The 27,222-nt window shown below is 49.9% G+C and overlaps 1 protein-coding gene and 1 pseudogene across 1 annotated transcript in view; one reads left to right on the top strand and one right to left on the bottom strand.

The window, feature by feature from the left end:
* The first annotated feature begins 5,251 nt into the window (after positions 1-5,251).
* LOC116810412 (general transcription factor II-I repeat domain-containing protein 1-like) overlaps positions 5,252-27,222 on the top strand; it is a 61,081-nt gene continuing 39,110 nt past the window's right edge. Inside the window, exons 1-5 of the mRNA XM_058437409.1 lie at positions 5,252-5,528; positions 6,558-6,676; positions 21,761-21,798; positions 22,311-22,391; positions 25,051-25,125. Coding sequence (XP_058293392.1) covers positions 21,777-21,798; positions 22,311-22,391; positions 25,051-25,125 — 178 coding nt within the window. The 5' untranslated portion in view covers positions 5,252-5,528; positions 6,558-6,676; positions 21,761-21,776. The remainder of the gene's footprint in view (positions 5,529-6,557; positions 6,677-21,760; positions 21,799-22,310; positions 22,392-25,050; positions 25,126-27,222) is intronic.
* On the bottom strand, positions 13,897-15,216 carry LOC116809561 (guanine nucleotide-binding protein subunit alpha-11-like; annotated as a pseudogene).

The following is a 27,222-nucleotide window of genomic DNA, read 5'->3' as shown; positions in this document are numbered from 1 at the left end:
CCAAAGGCCATTCCACACACCAGTGGCCCCTGGCAGCCTTTGCATTCCACCAAGAGGCAGGGTAGCTGTTCAAAGACAGGTGGTGTCTATGATGCAACTAAGCAGCACTCAGTAAGTTCATGTCATCAGACACACAGTAGACAGCATTCCTGATAAGAGACAGGAAACATCAGCACCAGGTATTGAGATAACGGACAGGAATGCCCCGGGAATGCTGTGAGTGCTCCCCAGTCCTTACTTCCTTCTCCATGACAGATACCCCCAAAACTGAAACATACTTTCTTGCTGAGCCTGTTCAGAATCGTTCAAGACAGCACTCCAGGAAAACCTCTGTCAACACATCTAAGTATTTGCCACACGTGTTAGCCAGATTTGAAGTACAGAGAGTGGAATGACGCTTATCCCAACGCCACCCTTCCTCTCCCATCCTGACACATGAGAAAGCTGAATCCAAGAGAAATGAAGTCACCTGCTTGGTTTCAACAGCAAGTGTAATAGTAGAAATAAATCAAAGCCTGTTTTCTGGGACCTTCCTTTTTTAGGTCCTAAACTTCTATAATTCATTCAGACATAACCCTTCACTGATAACGTTATTAAATGAAAGACCAACAGTACGGGAAGGACTATGAGTCCCTTCATGTTCATATGAAAGGGCAAGACTCTTATCTCCAAAAAATAAAAAATAAAAAAATATTTCAATTAAAAAAATAGTGTGATGGTTCTTGGCAATGTTTAAATAGAAAAGAAGAGTATCACTTTCAAATAAGCTGACACTTTCTGAACATGTAATAACCAGGGTCACAGAATCACAGAGGCCAGTGAGAAGATTAAAAAGTACCCCTGTGAGCTCCAGTGACACATACACCTCTAGGAAAACTTCCTGTTCCTGTCCCTCCAACGAATCCACAGCAACATAATGTCGGCAAGTGACATGATCTGCCTCTCCTACCTCCAGGCAGCCACAGGGAAAGTGAAGAGCTAAGGGACCATTCCCTGTGTCATTGATAAGTGAGGCTCAATGGGAAACACGAAGCATGAGGGGCACCCAAAGTTAGGTGACAAGTTCAGTATCTCCCCTTTGTCTTCCTGCTTCAAGTATTATCTGCATCTTCCGCTCTTTTCATGATAAAGAAAGCAGCAGCAATAGCAATAGCATGTCTAAATGTGGCACTACCCATCAAGCATCATGGAATTTAATACAGAAGTTTAGGGGTGAAGGAGGGGGGAGGGATAGCATTAGGAGAGATACCTAATGATAAATGATGAGTTAATGGGTGCAGCACACCAACATGGCACATGTATACATATGTAACAAACCTGCACATTGTGCACATGCACCCTAAAACTTTAAGTATAATAATAAAAAAAAAATTAAAACACTTGTTCTACAAGTTTTCATTCATGGATGACTTGAATATGGAGGAGGAAATATAGTACAATTTAAGGAAAGAACTGAACTGGAACACATTCCTTCCCATAACACATGCACTGTGTTATGGTTTTCTGATTCATCTTCATGATAAATTAGCCAAAGGGTCTTGGGTGAGTCACTTAACCTCTCTGGACCCCAGTTTCCTCATTTATAAAGCCAGAAGCCCAACAAAAGAGCTACTGAGGCTCTTCTCTGGTTGAAGTAAGGAGTCGCCTCTTTTGACCTATTTGCTCCCAGATTTTCTTCTGGCAATGCCAGTGTTCCTTGGGGCCCCTCTTTGGAACTCAGGTTTCTCAAACCACTGAACGTAGCTCATCTAGAAACAATCTGTGGTCAATCCCATTACTGGATTTATATCCAAAGGGATAAAAATCATTCTATTTTAAAGACACATGCACGCATATGTTCATTGCAGCCGTATTCACAACAGCAAAGACATGAAATCAACCTAAATGCCATCAGTGGTAGACTGGATAAAGAAAATGTGGTACATATACACTATGGAACACTATGCAGCCATAAAAGAAGAACAAGATCATGTCCTTGGCAGGAACATGGATGGAGCTTGAGATCATTATCCTCAGCAAACTAACACAGAAACAGAAAACCAAATACTGCATAATTCTCACTTATAAGTGGGAGCTAAATGATGAGAACACATGGACACATAGAGGAGAGCAACACATAATGGGATCTTTTGAAGGGTGGAGGGTGGGGGGAGGGAGAAGATCAGGAAAAATAAATAATGGATACTAGGCTTCACACCTGTGTGATGAAATAATCTGTACAATAAACCTCTATGACGCAAATTTACCGATATAACAAACCTGCACTGTACTCCTGAACTTAAAATAAAAGTTAAATTTAAAAAAGGAAAAAAAAAAAGAAGTTTATACAACCCTGGGAGCTTTCAGAACCTGGTGTCCTACCACGTACATCCAAGTTTTCTAAAGCTCTTGACCAGGTAGTAGACTATGAGCCCCCAGGAGTTCACACAGGTTTTCTAGGATCTTCACACTGCTAACCACAGTCATGGCAACGCCTTCATTGCCTTTTTAAACAATTGTTTTCCCAATTGTCCCCTTAAAATTGGGCAGTTTAGGCTGGGCACGGTGGCTCACGCCTGTAATCCCAGCACTTTGGGAGGCCAAGGTGGGCAGATCACTTGAGGTAAGGAGTTTCAGCCTGGCCAACATGGTAAAACCCTGTCTCTACTACGAAATACAAAAATTAGCTGAGCATGGTGGTGGATGCCTGTAACCCCAGCTGCTCGGGAGGCTGAGGTATGAGGTATAAGAATCCCTTAAACCCAGAAGGCGGAGGTTACAGTGAGCCGAGATAGTACCAGTGCACTCCAGCCTGGGCAACAGGAGTGAAACTCCATTACAAAAAAAAAAAGAAGCAGGCCCAAGTCTTTTTTTTTTTGAGATGGAGTCTTTCTTTGTCACCCAGGCTGGAGTGCAGTGGCGCAATCTCAGCTCACTGCAAGCTCCGCCTCCCGGGTTCACACCATTTTCCTGCATCAGCCTCCCAAGTAGCTGGGACTACAGGCGCCCGCCACCACGCCCGGCTAATTTTTTGTATTTTTAGTAGAGACAGGGTTTCACCATGTTAGCCAGGATGGTCTCGATCTCCTGACCTCGTGATCCTCCCCCCTCAGCCTCCCAAAGTGCTGGGATTACAGGCGTGAGCCACCGCACCCTGCCAGGCCCAAATCTTAAAGTAAAACTTTTAGCACAGAAAATAAGAATTGGTGAGAATTCCATTCCCTGGTTACTTACCCCATAGGCTGAAGAAATGCCTCTGCCTCTAAGGATCAGGGCATTCTGTTTTTGATGGCAGAACCTAAGTCAGAATGCAGCACAATTCCTGAAAAGTGACAACATCAGGGTGAGTTATCCTGACCTTGAGATTGCTTCTCTAGCTCTTTCATTTAAAAAAATATATAAGAACCAAGAAGGCGATCCCTCTTGCCACCTCAGTTATTTGAACTCAGCTACTCAAGGTCTATTTTGTCGAGATCAAGGGCTCCCATGAGTGACTGTGAGGCAGATCTGATCACTCAGAGGGGGAAAAGTAACCTTATAAAATCTGAAGATGTGAAAGCAGAACGTAGCTGCTGCTCAGAAACTCTACTAGCCCATCTTGAAAAGAAATCATCTACGAACAGAGTAATTCCCAGTTTCCAATTCTAGGCCTTATAGTTTTGCTGAGTGTTCCCAAACTTTTCTTTTCTTTTCTTTTTAGGAGACAGAGTCTTACTCTATCCCCCAGGCTGGAGTGCAGTGGTGCAATCTCGGCTCACTGCAACCTCCGCCTACTGGGATCAAGCAGTTCTGATGCCTCAACCTCCCAAGTGGTGGGGATTGCAGGTACATGCCACCATACCCGGCTGATTTTTGTATTTTTAGTAGAGATGGGGTTTCACCATGTTGGCCAGGCTGGTCTCGAACTCCTGAACTCAAGTGATCTGCCTGACTCAGAAGCCCAAAGCGCTGGGATTACAGGCGTGAGCCACCGCGCCTGGCCTTCCGCTCTTTCTTATTTTGCCCACCTAACGTAAGAAAACTAAGCTAAAATACATTTTTTACGCAAACCAAAAGGAAGCTCTCTAGGTGGTATGGCTACTATACTCAGGAGACATGAACTTTCCTTGACCCAAAAATGGCTATCTGGAAGTCAGCATCCTCGGAGTACACTTCAGATGCAAACTAGAATACATCAGTGTAAACTAAGGAAGTCCACAGCCTTTGCTTGAGTAAAACTAGATGCAACAGGCCGGGCGCCGTGGCTCACGCCTGTAATCCCAGCACTTTGGGAGGCCGAGGCGGGCAGATCACACGGTCAGGAAATCAAGACCATCCTGGCTACCACGGTGAAACCCTGACTCTACTAAAAATACAAAAAAATCCGGGCGTGGTGGCGGGCTCCTGTAGTGCCAGCTACTCAGGAGTCTGAGGCAGGAGAATGGCATGAACCCGGGAGGCGGAGCTTGCGATGAGCTGAGATCGCGCCACTGCACTCCAGCCTAGGCGAAAAAGCGAGACTCCGTCTCGGGGAAAAAAAAAAAATACACCAGGCGTACACCACGCCTGGCTAATTTTTGAAACTTTTCTACAGATGGGGTTGCATCACGTTGCCCAGGCCAGTCTCGGACTCCTTAGACCAAGCCATCCTCCCGCCTCGGCCTCCCAAAGTGCTGGGATTATAGGGTCCAGCCAGCCTCATGTTTTCTTTAAGCAGTCCCTCCCTGTTGCACCCTTGGATAGTTTATTTTTTTATTTTTTTAGACAGGGTTTACCTCAGTCTCACAGGATGAAGTGCTGTGATGGGACCATAGCTCATGGCAGCCTTGAACCTTGCGGTTCAAGGAGCTGGGAGGTTCAGGTGAAACTACTGAGATGGGGTCGCGCCATGTTGCTCAGGCTGCTCTTTAACTCCTGGCCTGAAGGGATCCTTCCGCCTCGGCCACATCCAGACATAGTTTTCTAGTTTTGACCCACATAAACACTGTGCTGGGTCGGAGTTTGTCAACTACCCATCTCCAGCCAGCAACACAAAGGACCTGGCAGGGAGGTCGCAGTTACCAGGCTCCACTCTAAGGAGAAAACAGCCTAGCTCCACGCACTGTACCATCACTGTAACGTCGCGGAAGGCCCAGAGCTGTGACGCCGCCGAAGACACGCGCCTGTGACGTCGACGAAGGCCCGCGTCTGTGACGTCACCACATACGCGCCCAATCGGAACTCGAGGCGGGGCTGCGGGAGGTGGGGGGAGCTTCCAGAAGCGCGCATGCGCAGACGGGTGGCCACAGCAGCTGGTCAGCTTCTACAGGCTCAGACCCGGCGGCAGGCACCAATAAGCTACAAGGCGAGCTTTACCACTGCCTGGATTACTACTACCTGCGCGACTTCCCGGCCTGCGCGTTGGGCGCAGCAAGGGGTTGACGCTACTGGAGCACGCGCTGCGCACCAACCTGCTGGTGCCTGGCGGGCACAAGCACAAGGTGGCGCAGAAGCTCCTCAATGGACAGCACAAGCCCGCTAGAGCCGGCTACAGCCCTTGCCAGGCACTGGCCTCACCTGAGGCTGTGTAGGTGCGGCCCTCAACACCTAACCCAGCCAGGTACCGGGGACCACAGCAGCGTCCCCTGCTGCCCAGCGCCGCTCATCCTGGGCAGGGTTGGCCCCCTCTGAGGCTGCCCGCATTAGGGAGCTGCACCCCCTAGCTTGACCTCTGATGGCTGTTGCAGCAACATTAAAACCTTTGGAAATTTGTAGGGTGGTAGAAGGGGCTAGGAAACGAAGAAAACATCTTATTAAAAATAAAAGCGATCGGGCCAGGCGTGGTGGCTCACATCTGTAATCCCACCACTTTGGGAGGCCAAGGGAGGTGGAGCACGAGGTCAGGAGTTCAAGATCATCCTGGCCAGGATGGTGAAACCCCGTCTCTACTAAAAATACAAAAGTTAGCAGGGTGTGGTGGCGGGCACCGATAATCCCAGCTACTAGGGAGGCTGAGGCAGAGAATTGCTTGAACCCGAGAGACGGAGGTTGCAGTGAGCCGAGATCGCTCCACTGCACTCCAACCTGGGCGACAGAGCCAGACTCCGTCTCAAAAAGAAAAAAGAATTGCTTGAACCCGGGAGGTTAAGGTTACAGTAAGCCGACATTACGCCACTGCACACCAGCCTGGGTGACAGGACAGGGTGAGATCATATCTTTAAAAAAATATATATGCAAATGAGAGCTTTTCTTCCAGTGCTCATGCTCAAACTGAGTAAAGTAATTTGGCCGGCCCGGTGGCTCAGGGGCCCTTAATTCCAGCACTTTGGGAGGCTGAGGTGGGCAGATCGCTTGAGCTCAGGAGTTCCAGACTAGCTTGGGCAACATGGTGAAACCCTGTCTCTACAAAAACACAAAAAATTAGCTGGGCATGGTGGCGCGGGCTTGTAGTCCTCACTACTTGCGGGGCTGAGGCAGGAGGATCGCTTGAGCACAGGAGGTGGAGGCTGCAGTGAGCAGTGATCTCGCTACTGCACTCCAGCCTGGGCGACAGAGTGAGACACTGTGTCAAAAAAGAAAAAGAAAGTAACTGATCTATGTTTTTGTCTGATTTCCTACAGGATACCAAAGGGCCTGTTCAAGGTATTTTCTGTAACTCCAACTGTAACTTGGTTCTAGAAGGAGAGAATCCATGTTTGGTCAACAAAACTTTTCGCCCTGACTTCAGTTTACTGCTTCGGTATCTTTTCCTTACTAATTGATTGTTAATTAAGTTCTCCCTAGCAAGTATAAAAACCTCTGCCTCCTGGGTTCAAGAAGTTCTCCAACCTCAGCCTCCCCAGTAGCTGGAATTACAGGTGCCCACTACCACGCCCGGCTAATTTCTGTGTGTGTGTGTGTGTGTGTGTGTGTGTGTGTGTGTGTGTGTGTGTGTGTGTATTGAGACGGAGTTGTTCTTGCTCTGTCGCCCAGGCTGGAATGCAGTGGCGCGATCTCGGTTCACTGCAAGCTCCGCCTCCCGGGTTCACGCCATTCTCCTGCCTCAGCCTCCGAAGTAGCTGGGACTACAGGCGCCCGCCACCACGCCCGGCTAATTTTTTGTATTTTTAGTAGAGACAGGGTTTCACCATGTTAGCCAGGATGGTCTAGACCTCCTGACCTCGTGATCCGCCCGCCTCGGCCTCCCAAAGTGCTGGGATTACAAGAATGAGCCACCGCACCCCGCCCACATTTTAGAAAACGAATTCTAAGGCACAGAGAGTTCAAGTACCTTTCCAAAGATGACACAGATAATTAGACAGTAGACCAGGTGGCCTGACCCCAGGACTTTTGCCCTTGACCTCTACACTACCATGTTGAGCACAGCAGTAAAAATTTCATACAGTTTTATCCAGATTTTTCCTGTTGGTTGTGGTAAACCACGTTTTGCTGTTTTGAGACAAGGTCTTGCTCTGTTCCCTAGGCTGCTAGTGTGCAGTGACACAAACATAGCTCACTGCAGCCTCAACCTCCTGGGCTCAGGCAATCCATTTCAGCTTCCCAAAGTGCTGGGATTACAGGAATGAGCCATCATGTCTGGCCCCACACTATATTTTAATGCTTTTTTTGAAAATGGAAACTTTTACCAATGACTCACTTCATTCAAACTAATGATAAGGAAATGATGTTATTCTCTTTTGTTTTGTTTTTGCATTTTTTTTTCTTTTTTGAGACAGGGTCTTGCTCTGTTGCCCAGGCTGGAGTAGGTAGTACAATAATGGCAGCCTCGACCTCCCAGACTCAAGCAATCCTGCCCCTGCTTCCCAAGTAGCTGAGATTACAGGTGCATGCTACCACATTTGGCTAATTTTTGTTGTAGAGACAGAGAGTTTCACTATGTTGCCCAGGCTGGTCTCAAACTCCTGGGCTCAGCTATCCTCCACCCTCAGCCTCCCAAAGTGTTGGGATTATAGGCATGAGCCACTGTACCTGGTTGATGCTGTTCTTTTTAAATGCATTTTTACTTTTTTTTTTTTTTTTTTTTGAGACGGAGTCTCACTCTTTCTCCCAGGCTGGAGTGCAGTGGTGCAATCTCGGCTCCCTGCAGCCTAGTCTTGAACTCCTGACCTCAGATGATCCACCCGCCTCGGCTGCACACAGTGATTTTGCTCATTTTAGATACTAGAACTTTTTAATTAAAAAAAAAAAAATTCTTTTTTTGAGCTGCAGTGCAGTGGCATTATCTCGGCTCACTGCAACCTCTGCCTCCCAGGTTCAAGCGATTCTCCTGCCTCAGCCTCTTGAGTAGCTGGGACTACAGGCGCATGCCACCATGCCCAGCTAATTTTTGCATTTTTAGTAGAGACAGGGTTTTACCATGTTGGCCAGGATGGTCTCGATCTCTTGACCTCATGATCCGCCTGCCTCAGCCTCCCAAAGTGCTGGATTACAAGCATGAGCCACTGAGCCTAGCCAAAAAAGAAAAAAAAAAATGTTTGAGACAAAGTCTAACTCTGTCATGCAGGCTGGAGTACAGTGGCAGAGTCATAGCTCACTGCAGCCTCAACTTCCTTGACTCAGGTGATTCTCCCACCACAGTCTCCCAAGTATCTGGGACTACAGGTCCACGCCACCACACCTGGCTAATTTTTTTATATTTTGTAGAGAAGGAGTTTTGCCACAGGCTGGTCTCAAACTCCTGGGCTCAAGTGATCTTTCAGCCTCACCCTCCCAAAGTGCTAGAATTACAGGCATGAGCCACTGCTCCCGGCCTTTTTAATTCAATTTAAATTATAAATGTGATCACCATAGAAAATATGTGTATTATTTATCTGCTGCTATATAACAAATTACTTGAAACCTAGTGGCTTAAAGTAAATACTTACGGCCAGGCACAGTGGCTCATGCCTGTAGTCCCAACACTTTGGGAGGCCGAGGTGGGCAGATAGCTTGAGTCCAGCAGTTTAAGACCAGCCTGGGCAGCATAGTGAGACTCCATCTCTACAGAAAATGCAAACATTAGCCAGGCATGGTGGTGCAAACCTGTGGTCCCAGCTACTCAAGAGGCTGATGCAGGAGAATCGCTTGAGCCTAGGAGGGAGAGGTTGCAGTGAGCAAAGATCACACCACCGCACTCCAGCCTGGGTGACAGACAGAGTGAGACTCTGTCTCAAAAATAAATTTAAAAAAAAATAATAAATAAATAAATAAAAATACTTAGGATCTCCATTTCTGTGGGTCAGGAATTAAGGAGTGGCATAGCTGGGTCATTTGGGCTCAGGGTGTCTCATGACATTGCAGTCAAGCCATCCACTGAGACTGCAGTCACCTAAAGCCTGTTTCCAAGATGGCTCACTCATGTGACTGCTGACAGGAGGCCTCAGTTCCTGTCACATGAGCCTCTCTACAGGCTGCTTAGGTGTCATGGTGTGACAGCTGGCTTTCCCAAGTGAGTAATCAAAGAGTGAGCAAGGAGGAAGCCACAGTACCTTTTATGATGTAGTTTGCAAAGTTGCAAGCCATCACTTTTGCTTTTTCCTATCTGTCAGAAGGGAATCACGTAACCCAGCCCACACTAAAAGGGATAGGAACTGGGCTCCGCCTTTTGAAGAGAGTATCAGAGAATTTGGGGACATATTTTAAATGACCATACTATGTTTAATTATTGCAAGTACGGTCACTAGAAAAATTGGAAAGTAGGGACAAGAAAAAAAAAAGTCACTTGTAATTCCATGAATCAATGGATAACATTACTAGTTGGATGTACATAATTCCAATATTCAAAATATATATTTTCTCAAAATATAAACACACTATATGTACTGTGGTGTAATCTGCTCTTTCATTTAATGTATGTATTATAAAAAATATCTTCCATGTCAAATATTCTTTCCCTTTTTTTTTTTTAATTGAGACGGAACTTCATTCTTATCACTCAGGCTAGAGTGCAATGGTACGATCTCTGCTCACTGCAACCTCTTCCTCACGGGTTGAAGCGATTCTGCCGCCTCAGCCTCCCTAGTAGCTGGGATTACAAGCATGAGCCACCAAGTCGAGCCAATTTTTTTTTTTTTTTTGAGACAGAGTCTCGCTCTGTCGCCCACGCTGGAGTGCAGTGGTGCGATCTCGGCTCACGGCAAGCTCCGCCTCCTGGGTTCACCCCATTCTCCTGCCTCAGCCTTCCGAGTAGGTGGGACTATAGGCGCCCGCCACCACACCCAACTAATTTTTTGTATTTTTTAGTAGAGACGGGGTTTCACCATGTTAGCCAGGATGGTCTTGATCTCCTGACCTCGTGATCCACCCGCCTCGGCCTCCCAAAGTGCTGGGATTACTGGAGTGAGCCACCGCACCCAGCCAAGCTAACTTTTTTGTATTTTTAGTAGAGACAGGGTTTCACCATGTTGACTAGGCTAGTCTCAGACTCTTGACCTCAAGTGATCACCCACTTCGGCCTCCCAAAGTGCTGGGATTACAGGCATGAGCCACTGCACTTAGCCCCTCATAACATTTTTTAATGGTTGCATACATTTCATCATATGTATGTATCATAACTTATTTAATGAATTCTATTATAGGACACTTAGGTTGTTTACAGGTTTTCCCTGTTTTATACATTTTGTTAAATGAACATCCCTACAGCACATTGATTTGTACAATCATGACTGTTTCTTAAATCCCTAGAAGTGAAATTTTTGGAACACAGTTTGCATAATTTTAAAACTTCAAATGCCTGTTACATAATTGGAGCAGAATTTTTACTGCAATAATCAAGAGACCATTTGGCCAAATTTCTTATCTATGACAACACCTGCAAAAGTTCAAATACTGATAACTGTAAGTGAATTTGTTGAGAGTGACTGAAATCACTATGGAATGAGAAATTGCTATAAAAATTTTACTAAAGAGTGAACTGGCTGGGCGCAGTGGCTCACGCCTGTAATCCTAGCACTTTGGGAGGCTGAGGTGAGCGGATTGCCTGAGCTCAGGAATTTGAGACCAGCCTGGACAACATGGTGAAATCCCATATGTACTAAAAATACAAAATTAGCCAGGGGTGGTGGTGGGCACCTTTAATCCCAGCTACTCGGGAGGCTGAGGCAGGAGAATCCCTTGAGCCCAGGAAGCGGAGGTTGCAGTGAGCCGAGATCCCACCACTACATTCCAGCCTGGGCGACAGAGTGAGACTGTGCCTCAAAAAAAATAAAATAGGGAGATCTGAGTGTGTTACCAACACCACCACACACTACCAAACAGTTTTCCATAGTGGGTACACCAATGTAAACTCCCATTAGAGCTGTATGAATTTCTGTTACACCACATCCTCCTAATCTTTGGCATTGTTAGTGCTTTCAGCTTTAGGATTTTTGGTGACTCTATAGAGGGATCTCTTAGTGGGTATTTTGTTTTTCGTTTTTGGGGTTTGGGGGTCTTTTTTTTTTTAACAAAATATGTTCCAATTTAAAACAGTTCATTTCAGGAGAAAGATATGAAAAGTCAACTTCTATCAGTGTCTGGATTAAGGGTCAAGGCCAGCGGCCATGAGAATTGACACTGAGTCGCTCCTCAGCCCCTCCCATTCCCCAACATGCACGACACATGCATTTCAAATGGTAAAAGGTGTAAAAACAGCATGGTATAGAATATTCTTTCTTAAATAAGGTTGAAATTGTCTGAAATCAGGACAGTGTAATATATAACTATCACTGGGTCCTGTCTGCCAGGCCAGCCGCAGGATCTGCTGCCACCACTGGGGGACGTTAGCACAGGAATGCTATTCTAGGGGAGCCGGGGGGACCCAGGGCGTGGGTCTTGCGGTGGCCAGGGGTTGCTGCCGCCTGGGTGTGACATGGTCAGAGAAGGTGGTCGGCACTAACGAGAAAGCATTGGCAGGTGAGATTCACCAAGGTAAAAACACACACCCCACAGGTGGCCCCACACATGACAAGGGTGGGGGTCGGCTGCCCCTTCCCCGACGTGGGGGTGTCACTGGCATGAGAACCACTGCCTGGGACTCTACTGGGACAGGCACCCCTGCCCCGGGCCTGTAACACCCACCTCTGCTTTTTTGAGGGGTCAAGAGATCAGGCACTCAGACCCAGAGGGCCCAGGCCAAGACGGTTTGGTGGCCCCAGCCTGGCTCTGGGATGCTTGGCACGGCCCCCTCCCCTGGAAGGGCTAATACTTAGCCCGGCGGCGCCCCAGCCTGCATGCTGGGTGATTCCATCCTCCGGCCAGGTTCAGGTCCCCTTGTGCGATCTGGGCCCTCAGAGATGCCACAAGTCCAGGCCCCCTAGAGGGGTCCGCTGCCAGCAATGGATGCACCGGCCCCGCCAGGGGTGGCACCATGTGCTCCCCCAGGGCACCGCTGGACCCCAGCACTCACCATGGGGGGCTTCTGGTGCCAACCCTCTTAAGTAGACACTTGGCACAAAAAAAGGACGCTTCCAGGAGAGACAAAAGAAGAAAAGTGTCGTGGGGAAGCGAGGGGAGAGGGGGCGCCGCCCCGTTTCCCAGTGGGGCTGATCACCAGAAATGTACCTGCCGTGACCTGCACGCGTCTCCCCTGCCCCCTCCACGGGGCTCCCCCGCTTCTCCCCCCAGAAGCCAGCAGACAGTCCCTGTGCACCAGGAGGCCGGGGCAGGCCTGACAGTGGCAGGCGGGAACTGCTGGTCGGGGTGGTCTTATTTGGGGGCTGTTTCTTTTGTAATCTGTCAAAGCCAGAAGCAGCCATGCAGGGTCCCGGCATGGCAGCGGACGAGAGCAGCACGGGCGATCCATCCCTGGGACAGCTATGGGAAGCCCAGACCCACAGAGCGCCACAGTGTTCAGTCAACAGCAGACGAAAAAGCCACCTCCCCAGAAAGAGTCCCCTCGTTCCCCACCTTCCGAGTCTCTCGGGGAGAACCAGTCTGGGTACCTCAGTGCCTAAAGGGGCCCCGGGAGGCAGTCCCTGGGGCTGTGGCTCAGTGCGCGGCTGTGGCCTGGCGGGCTCCCCCTCAGACCGTAGCCATGGCCAGCCAGGCCTGGAAGCTGCCAGGACCGGTGCCTGCAGCCACCTTCCACGCGCCCCTGGCCCAAGTGCGAGTGCTGGCTTCCCGCTCCTCGGGGGCGGGCACAAGTGCATGGGACAAGGGCATGCACGGAGCTGCCTGCCACGTCCCTCTCTCTACCTCTCAGGTACACACCTGAGAATATTCTGTAGAAGTCCCCAGCCCACCCTCACTTGTTTCCAAATTGGGGACAACACAAAGCAGAACAAAACGAAAAGAAATGCCCCCATCCAAGTGGCCTTTCTCTGGGTCTTACTGGGGGACCGTCCCTCCAGCCGCCAAGCCCACGTGAGCTCCAGTGGAGTGCACTCCAGCCAGGGCAGGGTGGCTGTGCAGCCCTCTGGAGCCCCCGGGCAGCCCCAAGCTGCCAATGTTGCCCCTGGAGGCACAGCCCGGAGGAGCCTCGAGCCCCCATAACTCCAGCCCAGGGACCCTCCCCAGCCTCTGCAGAGGGACGGGGTACCCGGCCATAAGACAGGACCCTGGGTATTTCTTCAACCTGTGCAGTGAGGCGTTCTTTTTACCAAAAAAAAAAAAAAAAAGTTTAGGCACTTCCCAGGGTGGGCAACTGAGGGAGGGCCCCACCCCCTCTTCAGGAGTCCAATGGGCAAAACACAGCATTGAGTTGTGAAGAGGAGAGGCGCACTGGGCGTCAGTAACTTAAAAAAAGGGGGGAAATGTTAGTTCCCAAGTCTCCATGCCTTTCGTGATGAAGAAGAAAAGAAGCGGGGAAGAGAAAGAAAAAGCATGTGGGGTTGGAAGGACAGCTGGGGGATGCTGCGGGGTGGGGACCCCCATGCTGGCTGGCAAGGGGCTTCGTGAGGCCCAGAGTCTCTGGGGACACGGGGCGCACGTGTGTTTTAGGTTTCGTTGGGTTTTTTCTTTTTTCTTTTTTTTTTTTTTTAAGAAAAAAGCGAACCATAAGTCAAGGCCAGAAAAGGCTGCCTTTGACGTTGACAAAAGGTGAGAAGGTGCGTGAAGTGTGCGGACAGATATACATCCCCTGATAACGGTTAAATAAAAATCATTTGTTAAAAAAAATAAAAAAAAAAAAAATCCTCCGCGGGCAGAGGCCCCCGCCCCGGCTCAGCAGCGCCGCCTGGCCGGCAGCCGCGGGTTGGGTGTGAAGGAAGGTTTGTCCGGGCCCTTGTCTCCGTCCCGTCTCCCTGGGCCTGGGCGCTTTCAGACCAAGTTGTACTCCTTGAGGCTGAGCTGCAGGATGGTGTCCTTCACGGCCGCGAACATGAAGCGGATGTTCTTCGTGTCGGTGGCGCACGTGAAGTGGGAGTCGATGATCTTGTTGCTGTCGGGGTTCATGTCCACTAACATCTTCAGGATGAACTCCCGGGCCGCCTGGGCGTCCTGCTGGGGCCCGTCGAACTCGGGGAAGTAGTCCACCAGGTGCGAGTACAGGATATTGTCCTCCAGCAGGTCCTTCTTGTTGAGGAAGAGGATGACGGAGGAGTTCTGGAACCAGGGGTAGTCGATGATCGTCCGGAACAGGGCTTTGCTCTCCTCCATCCTGTTGTCATTGTCCGACTACACCAGAACTTGGTCGTATTCACTGAGGGCGACAAGAAACAGGATGGACGTCAGGTTCTCAAAGCAGTGGATCCACTTCCTCTGCGCCGACCGCTGTCCCCCAACATCTACCATCGATGTCCTCCAGGTCGAAACCGGTGGTGGGCACGCGGACCGGCAGCACGTCCTGCTGCGTGAGCAGGTAGCTCGAGGTGGCGATGCAGTCAACGTCGGTCACGCAGTACTTGGCAGAACTTGGGTGGTCCGAGAGCTAGTACTCGCGCCTGCGGTCGTAGCACTCCTGGATGCCGGGGTCGTCCCACAGGGTCTTGATGGCGCTGACGTACCGATGCTCAAAGGTGGTCACCTTCTCCACGTCCACCTCTCGGATCAGGAGCGCATTGGCCTTGTTCTGCTCCTACTTGTAGAGGATCTTCAGCGTCTCCATGGCCCGGATCATGGCCTGCATGGCGGTGAAAATGTTCTGGTAGACGAGCTTGGTGAAGCCCCGCTTGTCCTCCTCTGAGTACCCGGCGCCATGGATGATGCGCATCTGCTTGATGATGGTGCTCTTCCCGCTCTCGCCCGTGAGGAGCAGCAGCAGCCTGAGGGGGCGCCGGGCGTCGCGCTCGTCCCCGGCAGCTGCTTCTGGATCTCGGCGTTGATCCGCTTGGACTCCTTCACCTTATGGCTCAGGCAACACGCCATCATGGACTCCAAAGTCATCGTCCCGGCCCCAGCTGCCACCCCCCGGCCCCCGGCCCGGCCCTGGCCGGAGCCGCCTCGGCCGCCGCCCGCCTCGGCCCTCAGGCCTCAGCCGCCGGCCCTCGGCCCCCGGCCGGCCCGCCCCTCCCCGCCTCGACCGATGCCTGCGAGCCGCCAGGTCCCCGCTGGGGCAGCGCCAGCCTCGGACTCCCGCGCGGCTGCTTAGCCTGCGCCGCCGCCGCAGCCACCGCCAACCGCAGCCACTGCAGCCGAGCGACAGCACCCGAGTTGGGTTTTTTTTTTTTTTTTTGAGACAGAGTCTCAAAAAAAGGCTGGAGTGCAGTAGCGCGATCTCGGCTCACTGCAATCTCTGCCTCCTGGGTTCCAGCGATTCTCCTGACTCAGCCTCCCAAATAACTGGGATTACAGCCGCCCACCACCACACCTGGCTAATTTTTTTGTATGTTTAGGAGAGACAGCTGTTCACCGTGTTAGCCAGGACGGTCTCGATCTCCTGACCTCGTGATCCGCCTGCCTCGGCCTCCCAAAGTGTTGGGGTTACAGGCGTAAGCCACTGCACCTGGCCTAATTTTAGTATTTTTATTAGAAACTGGGTTTCACCGTGTTGGCCAGGCTGGTCTCGAAGTCTTGACCTCAAGTGATCTGCCCACCTCAGCCTCCCAAAATGCTGTGATTACAGGCATGAGCCACCATGCCCTGCCAAAAGTTGCATTTTTTCCGCCCGGGAGAGGAGTCTCACGCTGTCGTCCAGGCTGGAGTGCAGTGGTGTAATCTCGACTCACTACAACCTCTCCCTCCCGGGTTCAAGCAATTCTCCTGCCTCAGTCTCTCGAGTAGCTGGGATTACGGGTGCATGCCACCATGCCAGGCTAATTTTTTTGTATTTTTAGTAGACAGAGGGTTTCGCCATGTTGGCCAGGCTTGTCTTGAACTCCTGACCTCAGGTGATCCACCCGCCACAGCCTCCCAAAGTGCTGGGATTACAGGCACGAGCCACCACGCCTGGCTCTTTTTCTATTTTTTTAAGAAAGGGAGTCTCACTATGTTGCCCAGGCTGGATTCAAACTCTCGGGCTCAAGCAATCCTCCTGTATCAGCCCCCTCAGGAGCTGCGATGACATGCACATGCCACTGTGCTTGGCAACTTTTCATATTTTTCCATTTCCACTGAATTGTAAATAAACTGAAGGCAAGGTCCAAAACCTGTGTGTTCTTGCAGGCTCACCAGCACTATAGATATGTAGCCTGAGCTGGACATATATTTATTTAGGGCATAGAACTTTATTTTCATTTTATTTTTTGTAGAGATGGGATCTCACTATGTTGCCCAGGCTGGTCTCAAACTCCTGGGCTTCCAGCGATCCTCCTGCCTCAGCCTCCCAAAGTGCTGGGATTACAGGTGTGAGCCGCTGTGCCTGGCCTTAGGGCACAGAATTAATGCGGTGTGAAAGGAAGTGCATCTAGCCCAGTCCCCCACTGATGGATTCATCTACATTCACACAGACAAGGTAGGGAGTTCAGGATGAGTTGCTATTATTTACGAAGTGATGATGTTTCCACTTGAAATTATGGTCCTGTGCATTATTCATTCACGCCTCTAACTTTTCAAATCAGGAGACAGTGACTAGAGGCCCTGCCCACCGCCCCCACAGCAAATGTCATGAGAATTTCAGGTCCATCCTGACAACCATCCCCTCTCAGTGCCTGGGTGAGTTTCCTTGGCATTTAAGAAAGCTTACCAGTCTTCTGGCTTCCACCCCAAATCCAAGAAGCAGATTTCTTTCAGCTTTATTGACTTTTTATTAAGGGAGCAAGCAATTTTCTCTGGAAGTGAAAGCATTCTGCAGATGCACAGTTCTGTAGAGGAAATGTAAACCAGACACCTACCCCACAGACAACTTTTATTTTATTTTATTTATTTATTTATTTATTTATTTATTTATTTATTTATTTATTTTGAGATGGAGTATGGCTCTGTCACCCAGGCTGGAGTGCAGTGGTGCAATCCTGGCTCACTGCAACCCCCACCTCTCAGGTTTCAGCAATTCTCCTGCCTCAGCCTCCCGAGTAGCTGGGACTACAGGCGCATCCCACCATGCCCGGCTAATTTTTTTTTGCATTTTTAGTAGAGATGGGGTTTCACCGTGTTAGCCAGGATAGTCTCGATCTCCTGACCTTGTGATCCGCCTGCCTCAGTCTCCCAAAGTTCTAGGATTACAGGCATGGGCCACTGCATCTGGCCCAACTCATTATTCTATTAAGGAGGGACAAGTCTCAGAACCTGCCAAGAGGGGGTGATTCTACCCCTATAGCAAATTTAGAAAATATTAAAAAGGAAAATTAAAAGCACCTGTAACCTTCAAATCCAATGGTAACTACTGTTAAGATTTTGCTGTCTTTTTTTTCCCATTTTCTCTTTTCTTTCCTTCCTTCCTCCCTCCCTGCCTACCTACCTTCCTATTTCTTTCCTTTTCTCTCCTTCCTACCTTCTCTGCTTCCTTTCTTTCATTTTTCTTTCTTTTTCCTTTCCTTTTTCCTTTCCTCTTTTCCTTTCTTCCCTCCCTCCCTCTCTGCCTCCCTCCCTTCCTTCCTCCCTCTTCCCTCCCTATGTTTCTTCCTTCCTTCCTTCCTCCTTTCTTTCTTTTTTCTTTCTCTCTTTTCTTTCTTTCTCTTCCTTCCTTTTTCTCCTTTTCATTGTTCCTTTCTTTCTTTCCTTTCTTTCCCCCATCCTTCCTTCCCACCTGCCTGCCTTCTGTTTGCTTTGCATCAGATTTTAAAACACATTGGGAATGATGCTTAACATTATGCTAGGACAGTTTTCTACATAGTTATACTTCAAAATTTTTAAAAAAAATAAATAACACAAATGGGTGTACCATAATTTAAACATTCACCTGTACAACTTAAACACTGAAATTTTTTATTCCTATAGTCGATATTTGTATGTGCATTTTTATATGTTGTTGATTATTATCTTAGGATAGATGTCTAGAAATGGAGTTAGTGTGCCAAAAAGTAAATTTTTCTTTTTTTTTTTTTTTTTGAGGCAGAGTCACTCTGTCACTCAGACTGGAGTGCAGTGGTGTGACCAAAGCCCACTGTAGCTTCAGTCTTCTGGGCTATGCAAGCAATCCTCCAGCCTCAGCCTCCTGAGTAGCTGGAACTACAGGTGTGTACCACCATGCCCAAATAATATTTTTTAGAACTTTTTGTAGAGATGAGGTCTCACTGTATTGCCCAGGCTGGTCTTGAGCTCCTGAGCTCAAGTGGTCCTCCTGCCTCAGCCTCCCAAAGTGCTGGGATTACAGGCATGAGCCACCACCACTCCCAGCCTAAAAAGATTTTTAAGACTTGTGACACACTGTACTGAATTGCTCTCTGGAAATGTCACAATTTTTGCTTATCATGGAGGTACAGTTTTCTGTACACTCATAGGCATAAAATACAATCCTAAATTTTTATCTTGGCCCCGTGTGGTGGCTCACACCTATAATCCCAGCACTTTGGGAGGCCAAGGTGGGAGGATTGTTTGAGCTCAGGAGTTTGAGACCAGCCCAGGCAACATAGGGAGACCTCATTTCAAAAAAAAAAACAAAAAAACAAAACTAAATTTTTCATTTTTGACAACTTCACAAATCTCAAATGACATTTATTACTAATGAAGATGAATATTTGTCATCCCTTGTTGGCCCTTTGTATGTCTAAATGGTGAATTGTTCATTCATGTCCTTGGTGTATTATTTAATGTCTTAAATGTTTTTTCTTTTTCTTTTTTTTTCTTTTTTGAGATGGAGTCTCGCTTTGTCGCCCAGGCTGGAGTGCAGTGGGGAGATCTCAGCTCACTGCAAGCTCTGCCTCCCAGGTTCACACCATTCTCCTGCCTCAGCCTCCTGAGTAGCTGGGACTACAGGCACCCACCACCACACCTGGCTAATTTTTTGTATTTTTAGTACAGACGGGGTTTCACCATGTTAGCCAGGATGGTCTCGATCTCCTGACCTCGTGATCCATCCGCCTCAGCCTCCCAAAGTGCTGGGATTACAGGCGTGAGCCAACGCGCCCAGCCTAAATGTTTTTTCTCTATTTATTTGAAGAAGTTCTTTATATGTGAAGCTCATTAACCTTTTATCTGCCACGTGGAGTTTGTCACTTGTCTTCTTGTTTTTGATTTTAAAAAACCATTTATTTCTAGATGGGCATTACCCTTATTAAACAACTAATAAAATGTGTGATATCCAATGATACATTTAAAACAAGACAACCAATATCTTGATGTACATAAAGACAAACTTCAGAAGACAAACATTAAATGTTTTAACATACATTTGAATAAACTCTACTTATAAATTGTTTAATTGGAAAGGGATTTGTGTTCAAAAAATGTTTTCACTGATGGAAAAATAAATCTAACAAAACCAGTATGTGAAAACATTGATTTACAAAGCCAAAATATATCGTATCTTAGTTTCATTTCCTGTATACCTTCAATGAGGTCCCCTCTTTTTTTTTAACAGAGATGGAGGTCTCACTATGTTGTCCAGGATGGTCGTGAACTCCTGGCCTCAAGTGATCCTCCTGCCTCGGCCTCCCAAAGGGCTGGGATAACAGGGCTGAGTCACTGCGCCTGGCTGAGGTTCTCATTAAAAGAAAATAGGCCAGGCGTGGTGGCTCACACTTGTAATCCCAGTCCTTTGGGAGGCCGAGGTGGGAGGATTACGAGGTCAAGAGATCGAGACCATCTTGGCCAACATGGTGAAACCCCATCTCTACTAAAAATACAAAAAGTAGCCAGGCATGGTGGCGGGCGTCTGTAGTCCCAGCTACTCAGGAGGCTGAGGCAGGAGAATGGCATGAACCCAGGAGGCAGAGATTGCAGTGAGCCAAGATCATGCCTCTGCACTCCAGCCTGGATGACAGAATGAGACTTCGTCTAAAAAAAAAAGAAAAAGAAAATAAAGGCCAGGAGCGGTGGCTTATACTTGTAATCCTAGCCCTTTGGGAGTCTGAGGCAGGTGGATCACCTGAGTTCAGGAGTTTGAGACCAGCCTGACCAACATGGTGAAACCCCGTCTCTACTAAAAATAAAAGAAATTAGCTGGCCGTGGTGGCAGGCACCTGTAATCCCAGCTACTCGGGAGGTTGACGCAGGAGAATCACTTGAACCTGAAAGGCAGAGGTTGCAGTGAGCTGAGATTGTGCCATTGCACTCCAGCCTGGGTGACATAGCGAGACTCTGTCTCAAAATAAATACACACCCATGCCAAGCCAGGCTTGGTGGCTCACTCCTGTAATCCCAGCACTTTGGGAGGCCGAGGTGGGTGGATCTCTTGACCCCTGGAGTTTGAGACCAGCTTGGGCAACATAGTGAGACCCTTGTCTCTACAAAAAATAAAAAGTTAGCTGGGCGTGGTGGCTGCTACCTGTGATCCCAGCTACTTGGGAGGCTGAGGTGGGAGGATTGCTTGAGCCTGGGAGGTCAAGGCTGCAGTGAGCTATGATTGCACCACTGCACTCCAGCCTGGACAACAGAGTAACACCTTGTCTCAAAAATACAAACATGAAGCCAGGCATGATGGCTAATGCCTGTAATCCCAGGACTTTGGGAGGCTGAGGCAGGCAGATCACCTGAGGTCAGGAGTTTGAAACCAACCTGGCCAACATTGTAAACCCCATCTCTACTAAAAATACTAAAAATAATCAGCCGGGTGTGGTGGCACATGCCTGTAGTCCCAGCCACTCGGGAGGCTGAGGCAGGAGAATTGCTTGAATCCCAGAAGCAGAGGTTGCAGTGAGCCAAGATTGTGTCACTGCACTCCAGCCTGGGCAACAGAGCAAGACTCCGTCTCAAAAAAAAATACATGGATGCATAGATACATATACATACATACTACATGTATACATACATACTGCATGCATACATACATACCAACACCAGGTTCGATGCCTGTCCTGAGTGCCCACCAGACCCCAACCCCAGCAATCAGCTTGGCTACCATCCACCAACACCCCCCAAGCACGTTCTGACCTCTTAGCAGCAGGGGTGGGCCATTTATCCCAGAATCCCCACATCATATCAGGCCTCTCTCCGCAGTTCTGTTGGAGGGAGGGAAACAACCAAATCATCCATCCCAGGGTCCCTGCCACCTTCATTCCCCAGCCCCCTCCCCAGATTCTTAACCCTTTTCAGGCCCTGCAGGTCTCAGTCCCCCACAAGCAGTGATCAAACTCCCACTGTGCCAAGCCCAGGAGCCCCAGAGCTCCCAGATGGTTAAGAAGGGGGATCCCCAGATGGTTCACCCCAGGACAGTGAGCAGGTGCCTGGCTCGGCCACCCCTGGAGATTGTGGTCCCTGGAGACAGGGCACGGGGAATCTCTCTCCCTGGTGGAGGTGGGGAGCACAATCCTGGAGGACCAGAGGTGATGGCAGCAGGGATGCCTTCTGCAGTGGCGACCGCGGTGGGCCCCGACTGCCTGGAGGGGCAAGGCTGGGGGCAGGGTGGCCCTGGACTTGGCTGACAGGTGTCATTTCCTGCTTCCCTTCACAGGTCAGACAAGGGCGGCATGTCTGAAGACTGCAGGCCAGGTGAGAAGGAACAGGGCCCACTGTGTGTGTCGTGGGCCGGGAGGGCAACCACCAGCCTTGGGGAGGAGCTCAACTCAGCCCATGAGCCTGGAGTGCTAATGAGCCTCCTCTGCCCACCTGCATCTCCCAGGCCTCGCAGCGCCGAGGTGCAAGGCATGCTGGGAGCTTACTGGGGTCAGGGACGTGGAGAGCTGGGTGCTGGCATCACCACTGCCTCCTGTTGATGCCCAGACCCAGGCTGCAGGCTCTTGGACCAGCAGCCTCCCCTCTGGGGGGCCTCAGTCACCGGGTCTGTAAATTGGAGCCTCTAAGCCTGGCCTGAGGGCCTGCCTGACCTCCTGTTCCAGTCTTGGCAGGAGCCAGGGGACTGACATGACTTGTCCTAAGCAGGGCCTCACTAACAAGTTACAGACATCAGTATGTTCTGGAAAGACTCACTCTGCCCGGTCAGGTTCGTGCCAGACTTGACCTCTTTCCTCCTGCCAGACGGATCCTTCCTTTCCTCCTTGCAGGAACCTCCGGGGAGCTGGGTTGGCTGAGGCCGATCAAAATTGAGCCAGAGGATCTAGACATCTTTCAGGTCACTGTCCCAGGTAAGCGACAGGCATCTGACCACCCCCTGCAGAAATCAGGGCTGTACTGTTAGCCTCCTGAGGGTCTGCCCTGGTGAAGAAGAGGCCTCCAGGCCACTGTTTCTCTCCGTGGATTCTGAGAGCCATCAGGGTATTGTGAATACTTTTTCTGACCACATCTGCCCCCTGTGTTGTGAATCAGTGTTCTTAGTTCTGATGTTCCAGAAGGTCCCCTCAAACTTCACCTCCCTGGCTTGGCTTCCCTGGGATTTGTGAGGCTGGAGAGAGAAAAAGGCATGAGCCTGAGAGGCTCCAAGTTGGACCCTTCCCCATGCCAAGCCTCATTTTCCACATCTTCAGAGGAGAGGGTAGATTTGGGCGCTGGAGCCTCAGTATGGGGTGACTGTTAGAAGCCAAGAGGGTGCCGGGCACAGTGGCTCATGCTTGCAATCGGCATTTTGGGTGGCTGACACGGGAGGATTGCTTGAGGCTAGGAGTTCAAGACCAGCCTGGACAACATAGCAAGACTCCCATCTCTACTAAAAATACAAAAAATTAACCAGATGTGCTGGTGTGTGCCTGTTGGTGTAGATTCTCAGTAGGCTGAGGCAGGAGGATCACTAGGGCCCAAGAGTTGGAGGCTGCAGTGAGCTGTGATCGCACCACTGCACTCCAGCCTGGGCAACAGAGGGAGACCCTATCTCAAAAAAAAAAAAAAATGGCCAGGCGCAGTGGCTCACATCTGTAATCCCAGCACTTTGGGAGGCCGAGGCAGGTGGATCACCAGAGGTCAGGAGTTTGAGACCAGCCTGGCCAACATGGTGAAACTCCATCTCTACTAAAAATACAAAAATTAGCCAGGCATGGTGGCTCACGTCTGTAGTCCCAGCTACTCGGGAGGCTGAGGCAGGAGAATCACTTGAACCCGGGACGCAGAGGTTACAATGAGCCGAGATAGTGCCACTGCACTCCAGCTTGGGCGACAGTGTGAGACTCCATCTCGAGCAAAAAAAAAAGAGAGAAAGAAAAAGACCCTTGCCTGTGGGGAGACTGGGCTGGGTGGGCCCTGAGGGACTGTGACAGGAGTATGACAGGCAGAAGACACCCATGTCATTTGGAGTTTTGTCTTCAGACGCCTTGCCAACCTCTGAGGAAATGACAGAATCGATGCCTGGGCATCTGCCATCAGAGGATTCTGGTTATGGGATGGAGATGCTGACGGGTAAGAAATGGAGCTGGGCTGGTGGTGCTTGGGATTCATCTCCCCGGGAAGCAAATGGAAAGGGGTGGGCCAGGCAGACCCCAGGCTTTTCTTGATTTTGACCGCCTCTAGTAGAAGAAACCCAATATATGCCTGACCCCAATCCAAGGTTGGGTTCCTTTTGGAAACCTCAAGTAGGCTCTATTTATTTATTTAGAGACCTCGGTGTGATCTCGGCTCATCGCAACCTCTATCTCCTAAGTTCAAGTGATTCTCCTGCCTCGGCCTACTGAGTAGCTGGGATTACAGGCACGTGCCACCATGCCTGGCTAATTTTGTATTTTTAGTAGAGACAGGCTTTCGCCATGTTGGTCAGGCTGGTCTCGAACTCCTGACCTCAGGTGATCCACCTGCCTCGGCCTCCCAAAGTGCTGGGATTGCAGGCGTGAGCCACCGTGCCCGACCATAGGCTCCATTTCTAACAAGGCCCAGCATGCTTCCCAGGAGCCACCTGTTGGGATTAATTTGTCCATTTATCCAACGACTATTTATTGAGCATCTATTGTGTACCAGGTCCTGTGTAAGGGGCTGGAGACAAAGCAGTGAACCAAGCAGAAGTCCCCACCTCCTGGGGTGCACATCCTCCTGTGAAGAGATAGACGGATAGTAATCAAATAAGTAAAACAGACAGGCTAAGGTGGCTCATGCCTGTAATCCCAACACCTTGGGAAGCCAAGACAAGGGGATTACTTGAGGCCAGGAGTTCAAGATCAGCCTGGGCAACACAGAGAGACCCATCTCTTAAATTTTTTGACATGGATCCTCACTCTGTAACCCTAGCTGGAGTGCAGTGGTGCGATCTCAGCTCACTGCAACCTCCGCCTCCCGGGTTCAAGCAGTTCTCCTGCCTCAACCTCCTGAGTAGCTGGGATTACAGGTGCCTGCCACCACGCCTGGCTAATTTTTTTGCATTTTTAGTAGACACGGGGTTTCAAACTCCTGACCTCAAATGATCCTCCTTCCTCGGCCTCCCAAAGTGCTGGGATTACAGGCGTGAGCCAACGCACCTGCCTCAACAAATATTTATTGAGCACCTACTGTGTACTAGGTCCTGTGCAAGGGGCTGGGGGAAAAGCAGTGGACCAAACAGATGTCCCCACCTCCTGGGGTACACATCCTCGTGTGGAGAGATAAGAAGTAAGCAAATAAGTAATATAGGCAGGGCAAGGTGGCTCACGCCTGGCTCACCTCCCAGGAAGGCCCTCAAAAGGGCTCTGGCAGCTTTGCCCCCTACACAGGCATGGGACACAGGGGTTGAGATTCCTGGCCCTGTGGCACCGGGTGGCCTTACAGCAGCCATGTCTCTGCAGCCAAGGCCATTGGCATCTTGGAACCCGTCAAGGTGCCATACTCCAAGTTTCTGATGCACCCAGAGGAGCTGTTTGTGGTGGGGTTGCCTGAAGGCATCTCCCTCCGCAGGCCCAACTGCTTTGGGATCCCCAAGCTCTGGAAGATTCTGGAGGCCAGAAACAGCATCCAGTTTGTCATCAAGAGGTAAGGCCCGACCAGGTCCATGGGAGACAGCACCAGGCCTGCTCAGCACCCGGGGGCAGGAGCAGCACCAAATCGCCATCAAGCGATTCTTGTGCCTCAGCCACCCGAATAGCTGGGACCACAGGTGTGTGCCACCATGTCCAGCAAATTTTTTGATTGATTGATTGAATTGATTGATTTATTTTATTTTTTTAGAGATAGGGTCTGGCCATATTGCCCAGACTGTTCTCAAACTCCTGGACTCAAGCCATCTCCTGCCTGGGCCTCCCAAAGGGATTACAGGCATGAGCCACTGCGCCTGGCCACAATTTCTTTCCTTTTTTTTTTTCTTTAGACAGAGTCTCACTCTGTCTCCCAGGCTGGAGTGCAGTGGTGCGATCTTGGCCCACTGCAACCACAGCCTCCTGGGTTCAAGCAATTCTCCTGAGTCAGCCTCTCAAGTAGCTGAGACTACAGGTGCCCGCCACCACGCCTGGCTAATTTTTGTATTTTTAGCAGAGATGGGGTTTCACCATGTTGGCCAGGCTGGTCTTGAACTACTGACCTCAAGTGATCCAGCCACCTCAGTTTCCCAAAGTGCTGAGATTACAGGCATGAGCCACTGCACCAGGCCTCCTTTCTTTTCTCCTTTTTTTTTCTTTGACAGCAAGGTGTTAAATGGGGTTTGGCTGCAGTTGGCAGACAAGAGGCTCCCCAGGCCTGCCAGACCCAAAGCCACCGAGCTGACCCCTCTCACAGTCTCAGGAGAACAGTGTTCAGTTTGCCCAGATGCAGAATGGGAACGTCCCATCAGCTCACGGGTTCTCCAGGCTGGCGTGTTAGTGTCCTGGGCCAGGGGCTGGGGGCAGTGCCCCATCGTCCCAGGATGGGAAAGTCCAGCAGTGGCTTCTCCAGGCTCTGTTTCCTTGAGCATGTTGTGTTTTTGCCAGTGAGGGCCCAGGGCAGCACCCATGGATACACCCTGTGTGCCCAGCTAGGATAAAAAGTCCCTTTGGAGAAGGCGGTGGCAGTTATTGAGTAAAAATGTGGTCGGGGGATTTCAGGAACAGTGGTTCATGCCTATAATCCCAGCGCTTTGGGAAGCTGAGGTGGGAGGGTTGCTTGAGCCCAGGAGTTCAAGACCAGCCTGGGCAACATAGCAAGACCGTGTCACTATAAATTTTTTTTTTTTTTTTTTTTTGAGACGGAGTCTCACTCTGTCGCCCAGGCTGGAGTGCAGTGGCGCGACCTCGGCTCACTGCAAGCTCCGCCTCCCGGGTTCACGCCATTCTCCTGCCTCAGCCTTCCGAGTAGCTGGGACTATAGGTGACTGCCACCACGCCCGGCTAATTTTTTTTTGTATTTTTAGTAGAGACGGGATTTCACCGTGTTAGCCAGGATGGTCTCAATCTCCTGACCTCGGGATCCGCCCATCTCGGCCTCCCAAAGTGCTGGGATTACAGGCGTGAGCCACCGTGCCCGGTCTTTTTTTTTTAAGCTCTGGTGTGGCAACACATGCCTGTAGTCTCAGCTACTCAGGAGGCTGAAATGGAAGGATCACTTGAGGCCAGGAGTTCAAGACTAGCATGGGCAACATAACGAAATCCCATCTCTACAAAAAAAAATTTAAATTAGCTGGGCATGGTGGTGCACACCTGTAATCTCAGCTACTCAGGAGGCTGAGGTGGGAGGATCACTTAAGCCCAGGAGGGGTTTGGAGGCTCCAGTGAGCTATGATTGCACCATTGCACTCCAGCCTGGGTAACAGAGCAAGACCCCTCCTCAAAAAAATAAAAAAACGAAACAGGGAATGAGAGGATCATATTTCTATTTTGTGTTTGTTACTTCTGTGTTACTGTAATTGCATACATTTAGGCTTGGTTCATGGTTGGGCACGATGGCTCACGCCTGTAATCCCAGCACTTTGGGAGGCCAAGGCGGGCAGATCACTTGAGGTCAGGAGTTTGAGACCAGCCTGGCCAACATGGTGAAATCCCATCTCTACTAAAAATACACAAATTAGCCAGGCATGGTGGCTCACACCTGTAATCCCAACTGTGATCTCCCTGTCATCAGGAGACTGAGGCACGAGAATCACTTGAACCTGGGAGGTGGAGG

This window comes from Hylobates moloch, unplaced genomic scaffold (assembly GCF_009828535.3).
Source record: "Hylobates moloch isolate HMO894 unplaced genomic scaffold, HMol_V3 SCAFFOLD_1, whole genome shotgun sequence".
In the NCBI taxonomy this organism is placed as follows: Eukaryota; Metazoa; Chordata; class Mammalia; order Primates; family Hylobatidae; genus Hylobates; species Hylobates moloch.
This window is presented reverse-complemented; position numbering and strand designations above follow the sequence as displayed.